This window comes from Asterias amurensis, chromosome 3 (genome assembly GCF_032118995.1).
Source record: "Asterias amurensis chromosome 3, ASM3211899v1".
NCBI lineage: Eukaryota > Metazoa > Echinodermata > Asteroidea > Forcipulatida > Asteriidae > Asterias > Asterias amurensis.
In genome coordinates this window covers 2,284,967-2,296,637 of record NC_092650.1, presented here as the reverse complement: position 1 = coordinate 2,296,637, position 11,671 = coordinate 2,284,967, and the positions used below count along the sequence as shown (strand labels likewise).

At 39.8% G+C, this 11,671-nt stretch overlaps 2 protein-coding genes across 2 annotated transcripts in view; one reads left to right on the top strand and one right to left on the bottom strand.

Annotated features, from left to right (window-relative positions):
• LOC139934883 (craniofacial development protein 1-like) overlaps positions 1–11,671 on the bottom strand; it is a 28,034-nt gene that overhangs the window by 14,386 nt on the left and 1,977 nt on the right. The window contains exon 4 of the mRNA XM_071929304.1: positions 10,822–10,934. Coding sequence (XP_071785405.1) covers positions 10,822–10,934 — 113 coding nt within the window. The remainder of the gene's footprint in view (positions 1–10,821; positions 10,935–11,671) is intronic.
• LOC139934874 (lysosomal acid glucosylceramidase-like) lies at positions 214–9,278 on the top strand. Its single transcript, XM_071929291.1, has 10 exons — positions 214–626; positions 2,029–2,211; positions 3,278–3,433; positions 4,527–4,660; positions 5,149–5,321; positions 6,046–6,283; positions 6,883–7,107; positions 7,646–7,809; positions 8,602–8,718; positions 9,160–9,278. Exons 1-10 carry the CDS (start codon positions 578–580, stop codon positions 9,263–9,265), a joined length of 1,545 nt encoding a protein of 514 aa, XP_071785392.1. The 5' UTR covers positions 214–577; the 3' UTR covers positions 9,266–9,278.

Here is an 11,671-nt window from a genome sequence, read left to right as displayed (position 1 = left end):
CTATTCTCGCACAATGGTCGAAAGGCATTCAGGGGAGGAAAAGGGAACGCTGTTTTCCCCTTTCTTGCCAAGTTCCTTATTAGGTCATTCAGCAAAATCAGCCAGGCTATACAGAGGGGGCTAGATCTTATTGTACAATGCTATGACAACGAGCAAACAATGAGCCAAGCAAATTCCCATGCAGTGTGTGTGTGTTTGTATGTGTGCTCAGTCAAGGCATGTGCAGTGAGACCAAATCTTAAGTATTGTGTACAATGAGCGCAGGACATAGTGTGGTTAAGTCATTATTGAGCCTAGTTAGAGCATGCTATATTCATATAGAAATGACAAGAGCGGAATAAAAAAGATCATCAAGTGATGATTGTTCCATAGAACAACCTGTCATGGAAGACTCCGAAAGTTAATCTGAGTGATATCTTTAGCCGTCTGTTGCGATTTACGTTGATCAGTGCAAGCAGTACTGAGCATGTTGGATGACACTGCCAGTACAATACAGCTACATAGCAGAGCTCTATCTATTACATAACATTAAGACCATTCAAGTCACGCTGCTCAAAGAGCTTCATCTTTACTCAAGATGTACAAATGGATGATACTGGCTGTCTTCTGTTTGCCCTGTCTCGGAGGTATGTTATATTTTACTGTGTAGGATTAGAAACTGTACATGTACCTACAACAGTTTGTGAAGACTAAACCCTAAGTGATGTTTGGAGTTTTTATGGTGTGCAGCCCCCGATTTCTCGAAACTCATCACGAGTAGCGACGCATCGTAGGGTTTGCGATGCGTCGCAGACCTATAAGACACTACGCAGCTGCGACGAGTTCGCAACTTATGACGTGTAACCGGTCGCAACTTGCACTTGCGACGCGACGCAGCGCTTCGTGAAATCGGGGGCTGGTCTGATACTTCATGGCTGCACATGAGACAACTGCCCCAATGTCTGAGACAACTGCCCCCATGTCTGAGACAACTGCCCCCATTTCCCTGGCCTTGGTGTACAGTAACTTGGAATGGTCCACGAGAAATTTGCATTCCCTTCATGAAAAGGTGCCCTCCTTGCCCTATATGCCTTTTATTACTAAAGAAGAAAATCTGTCTTGAAGAATGAAGTATTAGGCCTCGGTGTGGATGGTTTACACACAGGTGTTCCGACACAACTTCGTTTCAAAACACCCACCTTTTTTCTAACACATCGACCCCCCCCCCCCCCCAACCCGGCCCCTAGTGTATTTTCTAACTCCTAACCCAAACCCTGTTTCAAAATTATTTTAAGAAAACTAAAAAAAATCAAGCAGGCTTATTGGTAATAATAAAACACATTTATATAGCGCCAAATCCATCAAAAACGCTCTCTTTACAACGATACAAACCACAAAAAGTAAAACAATTAAAAGGTCAAAAATAGAACCCACAAGTTTTGTTGTAACAATAAAAGTACAAGTACAACTAAACAGATATAGATGCAATCAACGTATATCAAATCAAATATGTAGACCCAGTAATTTTACCCTAAGATGCACACCGGAAAAATATATAAAATGAAAAACATACAAAACTTCAGAGAATAAACGTATCACATCTTAGGTGGTGATGGGGCAGAGTTTTCGCTTTATGCTTTGGTCAATTACTTATGTCAACCCTCAGTATGCAGACTTGGCTACATTCAAATGTCAAAAGTTTAATAGCCAATATGGCCAGATTCAAATGTCAAATCCATTCCTAAGTTAATAAATTTGAGAACTGACTCCGCGGCACTACAGTTAATTACGATCCTACAAGCTAAAGTAGTAGTCCAGTCCATTTTCTATACCATCCGCCCTGGTAATAGTTAAAAAGCAGGACAGTTCTTTTTAGAACTGAGAAATCTCCCGAACCTCCGATTATCTACTCCGCAGCAGTAGAATAAAGCAAGACAGTTCCCTAAGAACAACTCTACCTGGCAAGTAGATACATACGTACACACATGGTGTTACCGCAAACCAAATAATATACATTAAGTCAATCAAGTTTATCTTTTTCTATTTCAGAGAATAAACCTTGCCAAAGAAAGAATATCCCTCATGCAACATCCTTTGTGTGTGAATGTTCGGCCACTTATTGCGACACCATTGAGAGGAACACCAAGCCTCGCTTTGGACAGTATGTGGTCTACACCTCAAGCAAAGATGGCGACCGCTTTCAACGACAACTCTTCATGCTTGAAAACAAAGGTACACTTTGAGTCAAACTGTTGAATCCCAAGTCTTATTGTAAAGCTACACAAAATGGGTTAAGCATCCAAACAGCAACCAGTGCCCAATTTCATGGCTCTGCTTACCGCCAGCAAAGAATCGGCGCTTACGGAAGCAGGGAATTCTGTGCTTACGGCAAGCGTATTTCACGGGTTAGCGGGGAATTTTCGCTTGTGCACATGAGTACTCCACGTTACTAAGCATTCTTCGCATACACAGCTAGCCCAGAAATCGGTGCTTGCACAGTAACCTTTTTTCTAACCCAAACATTTGTCAAAACATTTATAAGCTACATCTTTAAAGGCAGTGACACACTTGGTAATTACTCAAAATAATTATTAGCATAAAACTTTTTCTGGTGACGAGTAATGGGGAGAGGTTGATGGTATAAAACATTGTGAGAAACGGCTCCCTCTGAAGTGCCATAGTTTTCGAGAAAGAGGTAATTTTGCATGAATTTGATTTTGAGACCTCAGATTTAGAACTTGAGGTCTCGAAATCAACCATCTAAACGCACACAACTTAGTGTTACAAGGGTGTTTTTTCTTTCATTATCTCACAAGTTCGTTGACCGATTGAGCTCAAATTTTCACAGGTTTGTTATTTTATGTTGAGATACACCAACTGTGAAGGCTAGTCTTTGACAGTGTCATGGCCGAGTGGTTAAGAGCATTGAATTCAAGTTATGGTGCTAATTCACCGGAGTGTGGGTTCGAATCCCGGTCGTGACACTTGTGTCCTTGAGCAGATACTTTACTATAATTGCTTCTCTTCACCCAGGGGTATAAATGGGTACCTGCGAGGGTAGAGGTTGATATTGTGAATGAAAAGCTTTCGGAGCGCCACGGCAGCTCGGGCTGTATACTCCCTAATGGGAGCTGAGAAAGATTAAAGGGATGTTTATTGGCTCAATGACCAGGGGACTAATGTAAAGCGCATTGATACGGTTTATTGTGAAATGCGCTATATAAGAACTTGTTATTATTAATAACCAATAGTGTCCACTGCCTTTAAAATAAGTTTGTATTCCATTTTGTCTTTACAGCCAAATATCGTCAGCAGTTGATTGTAGATGACTCTGTACACTACCAGGAGATCTTAGGCTTTGGGGGATCCTTCACAGACTCAGCCACCATGAATATTCTTAATCTCTCAGATGGAGCAACAGAAAACCTTCTTAAATCCTACTTCTCTACAGAAGGTAAAATTTGAATCTTGTTTCAAGTGTCACTTCTAAATATACTACTCGGTTAACAGTTAGTGACTTTAATAAAAGAGTTTGTCACAGCTACATTTTTTCATCCGTCCATATCTCTAAACTCCAAGTCATAACCCCTTCAATTGAGTCTGAAAACTCAGGACCCAATTTATACAAAAATAAAGTCCTTTAAAACTTTTTAAAGGTTTTTGAGATATTGCCAAATGCGATTGAATTTTTTTTACAACCACATTACACCGAAGTGAAATGTTTTTTTCAAAATGCTTTGCTTTATTGCCATTATAATTATTTAAAGGCAGTGGACACTAAATTTGCAATTACTCAAAATAATTATTAGCATAAAAACCTTACTTGGTAACGAGTAATGGGGAGCTGTTGATGGTATACAGCATTGTGAGAAACGGCTCCCTCTGAAGTAACATAGTTTTCGTGAAAGAAGTAATATTCCACGAGGTTGATTTTCAGACCTCAGATTTAGATTTTGAGGTCTCGAAATCAAGCATCTGAAAGCAAATGCATTTGTTGAGATACACCAAGTGAGAAGACTGACTCGCTGACAATTTGAGGTCTTTGAGGTCTCAAAATCAAGCATCTGCATGAAAGCAAGTGACAAGGTTGTTTTTTTCATTCACTAGTATCTCGCAAGTTCGATGACCGATTGAGTTCAAATTTCCACAGGTTTGTTATTTTATGCAGATGTTGAGACACACCAAGTGAGAAGACTGGTCTTTGATAATTACCAACCGTGTACAGTGGCTTTATGAGTGATTATGAACATGTGCACCTTCCCATTAACGCTACATGTATTGAGTAGTAGAGTCTGGTGCATTAGACCACTGGGCTAAGACACTTATTAAACACCTGTTAGTTTGGTAACTGTGCTTGTTTAACAAAGGGTGCGTTTGTTTAGCTTCCCTGGGTCAACCCCGGTGTGTGGTGGTTTTTTTTCCCAGGACGAACGTGGGTAATTATCTGCACACGTTCATCCTGGAAGAAAAAACTGCCACACACCGGGGTCGACCCAGGGAAGCTAATAGAACGCACCCAAAATAGTTTCATTTGATTTCTACCTTAGGGTTGGAGTATTCGCTAGGACGTGTACCGATACACAGCTGTGATTTCTCAACAAGAGAATATTCATACGATAATACACCAGGGGATTATGAGTTGAGTCGTTTCGAACTGGTTGAAGAAGATACCAAATACAAGGTAAAGATTCAGCTTTGCTTCACATTATTTTTGGGAAATATTATTTTCTTTACTGGGCACACAATTACTTGTCATTTGGATGGTGGAACATATGTCACATGTCATCCTTTACTCTGCCATGTATTTATTTGATTATGTATTTATTGGTTTATTTATTTGCCATATCAGTTTTAAAACTGCTACAGGGCCCTGTGTTCAAATAGTAACAATTAAAATAGTAAAATACAGAGCAATAAGTCAACGAAAATCTATGAAAAGTAAACTAACAGAGAGGTAACTATATAAGAGATAAGACAGTAACTGCTTTTAAACATGTATACTGCCTGGACACTCCCAAATTTAATATAGGAGTCCAATATGAAAAACTATTGGATGCTAATTCTTAAATTAATTATATTGGCCTGTTTGTCCAAATGAGGCAAGGTTGTGCCATAGTTGTGTCCTCTACTGTTATGAACTTCTTTTCACAAATGTCTCGTAAAATACAGATTCCAGTGATACGGGCAGCCCTAGACATGAGTCCAAGAGAGCTTAAGCTGATTGCTAGTCCATGGTCCGCACCAGCTTGGATGAAAACCAACGGCAAAATGGCAGGTGGAGGATCCTTGATCGGTCAACCAGGAGGACTAGTTTATCAAACGTGGGCTCTGTACTTTGTCAAGTAAGTCGACTTCATGCATAATTCATGACCTAAGTGTGAGACTTTACTCTGATTGGTCAACCAGGAGGACAAGTTTTTCAAACATGGGCTCTATACTTTGTCAAGTAAGTTGACCTCATGCATAATTCATGACCTAAGTGTGAGACTTTACTCAGATTGGTCAACCAGGAGGACAAGTTTATCAAACATGGGCTCTATACTTTGTTAGGTAGGTATGTAGAATTTGTTGTTGTCTTTAGACTGTAAAGATGGAGGCAACGAAGGCGGTTGCCTCCACGCCCCCTGGTCATTGCCTTGGTGCCCTTAAAATACAATTTCCTAAAGTAGAAAATCGGTGCCCTAGCTCCAAGCTTCATACAGGCCTGATTATAATACTAATAAGTTCTTATAGATATATAGTTGTAGTGCATTTCACAATAATGTCTCAAATCACTTTCAATACATTTGTACCCTTTTTGTAGCCCTGAGCTGCCGTGGTGCTCCGAAGACTTTTTCAAAAACAATATCAACCTCTGCCCTCGCAGTTACCCATTTATATCCCTGGTTGAAGAGAAGCAATTATAGTAAAGCATCTTGCTCAAGGATACAAGTGTCACGACTGGGATTTGAACCCACACTCCGATGACTTGACCCCCAGAACATTCGATGCTCTAAACCAATCGGCCATGACACCCAAACAAAACATATTCAAGCGGCCTATTGTTTCTCATTCTTTCTTAATCAGATTCCTAGAGGCATACAAGAAGAATGACATCTCAATATGGGGCGTAACGACTCAGAACGAACCATCCGCCGGTAGCATGCCGTTCTATCAATGGCAGAGTATGTCCATGCCAGCAGCCATCATGAGAGACTTCGTCAAGAGAGATCTTGGGCCTACTTTACATGACCATGGTTACCAAGATTTACACATCATAACGCATGATGATAATACGCCATCGTTGCTTTCTGAATCACAAGTGGTAAGTTTTTCCATTCACTACTTCAAAAATGGGTTTGAAGAAAAGTTCTAAACAGCTGCTCTTTATATATGCATGTGACGTCACACCCTAAAAAACGCCCCCATGGGGGTCAAAAAGTGCCCTCACTGGGGTCAAAGGAGGCAAATGGTTGGACCATAGCTGTTCTTTGTGCATGAAAACGTGCGCGTCAGTGTAGCGTTTTGCGTTATGCAAGGGGTCTATTGAGGAAACAAGGTGTTGCTATTGTGGGGTTTACGGCTTTGTCAAATGAGAGGAGTGAGTGTTGAATCTACCCTCAAACTCTCTGCTCATTTGTAACATTTTTCTTGACCTTTGCTTTTATTTTGCAATAGGTTTTGCTTTTTCTATTGGTAGAGCATCAGCATGAAGGTTGTTGGTTCAAATCCCACTCTAGTCAATTTTCTTTGTTTAACCCCAAATCAATTCATTAAGATTGATGTACATTTTAAGATTAATAAAAGCTCCCAGTAAAATCTAGCCCAAGAAAACCAAACTTAAATGTATGAGTAGAAAAATTGTCACTAACTACAAATAAAATGACTTTGATTAATAAAAAGTGTTTATCACAATTATTTCAGATTTACCAAGATGAAGAAGCAGCTAAATACCTGTCCGGCATGGCCGTCCATTGGTACATGAGTAAGAATGACGACACTTATGACATCCTGACTAAAACCCACCAAGAATTCCCGGATAAATTCATCATTGCAAGCGAGGCGTGTGAAGGGTACCAGTTATTCACAAAGTCTGTCAAACTTGGTGCGTGGGAACGAGGGGAACGATACAGCTATGATATCATACAGGTGAAATTTTTACGATCTCACAAATTTATTAAGATTGTTATTTAGTATTGTGATAAAATTTGTAAAAGTGTTTTTCATGATGGTCTGCCATTGTATTTCAGAAGTCAATTATTATCTGCCTGACGGTCACTTAACTTATTTGGGCTATCGATCCAAATCAGCTTTCCCCAGGGGCACAGGGTTACCTGCCTACACAGTCCGCAAGGATGTAGGTATTGGTGTCACCCACCAGAACCCTGGCTGGTAGAGTAGAATGCAATGTTTACCTTCCCAACTTTTTACGAAACAATTATGTCATTAATGCCTTGCTCAAGGGTACAAGCGTCATGACCAGGATTTGAACCCACACTCTGCCAGGCCTGGAGTTTCAACTTTGAAAGAGCAAGGCCGTTTTAATTTTGCAAATGACACTTTAAAAAGTCATTAGGGCACTTTTGAAGGGGCACCGAGGCCAAGACCAGGGGCAACAAAGGACATGGCATATGTTGCCTGCGTGTAACAGTATATTTGTTTATCCTTTTCTTTTCCCCCTCATCAGGACCTGAACCACTGGGTAACGGGCTGGTTGGATTGGAACCTGGCTCTAGACATGAATGGAGGACCAAACTGGGCCAATAATCAAGTAGATAGTCCCATCATAGTGGATGCTGAGAGAGACCTCTTCTATAAACAACCCATGTTTTATCACTTGGGACACTTCAGGTATAAACACATTTTTGGAAGATGATTTTTAAGATTTGAAAAATCAGCATATGGGCTCGACTTCATAAAGCACTAAGATTCATCTTGAGGTTGAGTTGTCAAAATATCACCTTAGTGATTTGTATGTTACATCACACGATTGATTTGGGGTTAACCAAGGACTACATGTAGAACTAACTGACTATCTAATCCTGCTATTGACCCATTTCACCTGCTTCATCATCAGAAAAATCTTGAATGCGCCATACTCGTGGGCAATTACACTGTGAGTTTTTATACACAACTCTATGCTGTGCGTTAGCAGTGAAGTGCACATTTTAGGCGACGCGGCGTTGATACACGTCAACCTAACTGCCCACCAACATGGTGAGAGTGGCATCAGTCGCCCGTGTGACGCGCGTGCAAGGGGTCAATACAGCAAGGTTAGAACCAACAGCCTCTGGATTAACGTGTCTGAGCTCTACCAAATGAGCGACCTAGCCCAGGCCTGATACATGTACTTCACAGAGGCAACGACCTCCATGCCCCCTGGTCTTTGCCTTTGTGCCAGTGTTTACAATTTCATCATCATAGGATGCCCTTTACCCAGGAGAAAATGCCTTGGTGCCCTTGCCCTTTCAAAAACGAAGCATACAGACCTGCAAGCCCTAAGATTGATACACAGTGAGTTAAGATCAATCTTAACTCTTTGTGAAAGTAACAGAACTTTCCTAGCCTGACGACAGATGCAGTATTTTCAATTGACATTTCCATTATTCATGAAGACATTACTTCTCCTTTCTCGTACTGCAGTAAGTTCGTACCACCTGGCTCTGTTCGCATTGGCCTCCAATCAAGAGACGATACTCCATTATACAGTATAGCATTCAAGCTACCTGACAACTCTAAAGTGGCTATACTACTCAATAAGTAAGTAACAAAGCCCAGTATTCCTCATTTGAATTTTATAAAAAAGATCTTGTATGATGAAAAACTTCATGATGAAAATCTAAATAGCAACAATCTCTTTTCCTAATCAAGTATTGAATCATTTGAAGATTCCTTGAAAAAGTTTCTTCCTACGTTTAACTCTTATTAAAAATACATGTAACATGATCGCTGGGACTGGCCAAATTACCTCTTTATAAGAGGAATGTTGTTACAAAGAAACACAAAGCAGAAATGAGATTCAGGACTCCAGAAAGTACTCTTTTAAGCAGAACCTCTTTATAACAGGAAAGCTATTTTAAAGTGAGATTCAGGACTTTATAAGCAGAACGTCTTTATAACACTGCTCTTATAACGAGGGTTAACTGTTTGTCTTTTTTATATCCATTTCAATTAAATTTCTTTTGTATTATTTTCTTTCAGACGAGATGTTGCATTAAAGGTAACCCTACGTGATCTGAGCCGGACCTTTTACCCGTATATAAACGCAAATATACCAGCAAGATCCATACAAACCTACATTTGGTAAAGTCACCCAACGATTACTATTCAGTCAAATCAGTCAGATTTGGGCTGTCCTCAACTTATTACAACGAACTGATGAACGTGCTAGTAAATATTTAATTTTATTTCTATTATGATTTCTCCAGAAATTTTGAGACCTGGAACTTATTGTTGTCCCTTCCTCTTAGCGCTCGGTGTTTTGTTGTGGGTGTAGTTTTTTGTTTTCAAAAGTCTGGTTTTGCTTGTGTTTTAATGATTTCTATTGTGTTATTCTTACATGTTTCAGTACAACCACCTTTTTACATTGTATTATTATATTTTTATCGTTGGCAGGGGTCTGGTTTTACACATCTTTTGGTGACAGTTTTATACTTTTGTTTTAACCTTGACAGCCCCTGTACAACTTGTAACTATTGGGTATGTCTAAAGATTTAGAATAAAAACTTAATGTAAATTTAGTGCAGTGACCTTGAAGTTCATCTTACTCATTGCCACATTTTGACAGTGACGGATCGATTATAGATTTACGCAACTTTACAAAATATGTGAATGAATAAATAAGTAAATAGATGTATTTTTTTGATAATAGCTGATGAAACTGTAGTTGTAAAGGCCCGGTCACACAGGCCCCGATAACGATAACGATAAAAATGCACGCTCGCGATTGGTTGAATTGCTCCACGCAGAATACGCCCACGCTCACTCAACCAATCGAGGGCGTGCATTTTTATCGTTATCGTTTTCGGGGCCTGTGTGACTGAGCATTAAGGCTTTTTAGAGATATGCTGACAATCAAAAGCTCAATTAGCATAATATTCAGTGTAGTCTGAGATTAACACGTACAAGTTAACCAACTCAAAAACATTTTAAATGTCTGATTTTTTAGATTTTTTAGATACATTTGCATTATAATGATGTCATGTAAGCAATGTTTTTGAATAAATGCATTGTGTACTTTGTATCATCTCTTGTGATATTTTGTTGTTGTCTTTTTATAACCACTCAGAAGCAGTGGCAACACCAGAAGCATTCAGCTCACTAATCTCATACCTCTGATAAGCAAACTTAATGAACCAGCAAAGGACCAATAGACCGATCCATTAAGCTCCGCCCTAATGTGTATTGACCAATCACAACCCATTATGCAACCAAAAGTCTGACAAATAAAGTCTGACATGCGTGCGCGTATGCTTGGCGAGCGCGGCAGAGTTGTGCAGAATGGCTTTGGAGAGGGGGGTGCCTAATGGATCGGTCTGGAGAGAATACAAGGAAGGAAGTTTCAGTTGAAGATGTTTGAGGAAACCCAAGAGAATTATTCAAGGGAAAACCCATGCAGTCAGGTAGGGAATGAAAACCAAATCCACGTAGTGCCTCTCGGCGCGGTTCGAACTGGGGTCCTAAAGGTGGATAGCAAGGAAAGATACAACTACGCCAACCTGACCAACGGAACACATACACACATATCAGCATACCATGGCATCTTTGCCTAATGTTTTCAACCAACCAGAGGGTTCGTGTAAACAAGTAAGACATGGCAAAGTAGACGAATCTAGTGAAACGATACAAAAAGGAGTGACTTACTTGACTTCTTCTCCAGCGAACTCAAAGATCTTGGTTACAGTGACTGTCTTCTTGGTCGGTGGCGTTGCATCCTCGGTTCGTTTACTCTCCTTCTTACTGGAATCTGAACATGCCTGTCATAACAATAGATACAGAATTCCACTTTCCATTATATCAGTGGGGTTTTTTTTTCAATCAGGGGTGAGGAGCCATTGCTGATAAAAAATGTCTGAGATTACAGACTAGGATTCCAATTTTACGAGGTTAGTTGAAATTATGGCATTTCCACCTTTTGGTAAACCCCTGGGGTTTACATTTCAAAGAGCTTTTAGAAACAGTGTCCTCAGCACTAGATTAGTAGATCCAAGTGAAGGATTTCTTTATGTGGAAAAAATGATGGCTGATTTTCTTCACCAGGCTGACTTAAAAAGTTTGAATTCAGATAAAAGTCTGAACAAAGTCTCATCCCTGTCAATGTACCACTTAAAGACACTGGACACTATTGGTAATTGTCAAAGACCAGTCTTCTCACTTGGAGTATCTCAATATATGCATATGCTTTCAGATGCTTGATTTTGAGACCTCAAATTCTAAATCTGAGGTCTCGAAATCAAATTCGTGGCAAATTACTTCTTTCTTGAAAACTACTCCACTTCAGAGGAAGCCGTTTCTCACAATGTTTTATACTGTCAACCCTCCCCATTACTCGTTACCAAGTAAGGTTTTATGCTAAATAATTATTTTGGGTAATTACCAATAGTGTCCACGGCCTTTAAAAAGACTGTATTTTGATAAAAGTCTGAAATTTCTCATCCCTGTCAGTGTACCTCTTGACGCTAAAAAATACAAAATAAATTTATCCTGTGAAGAA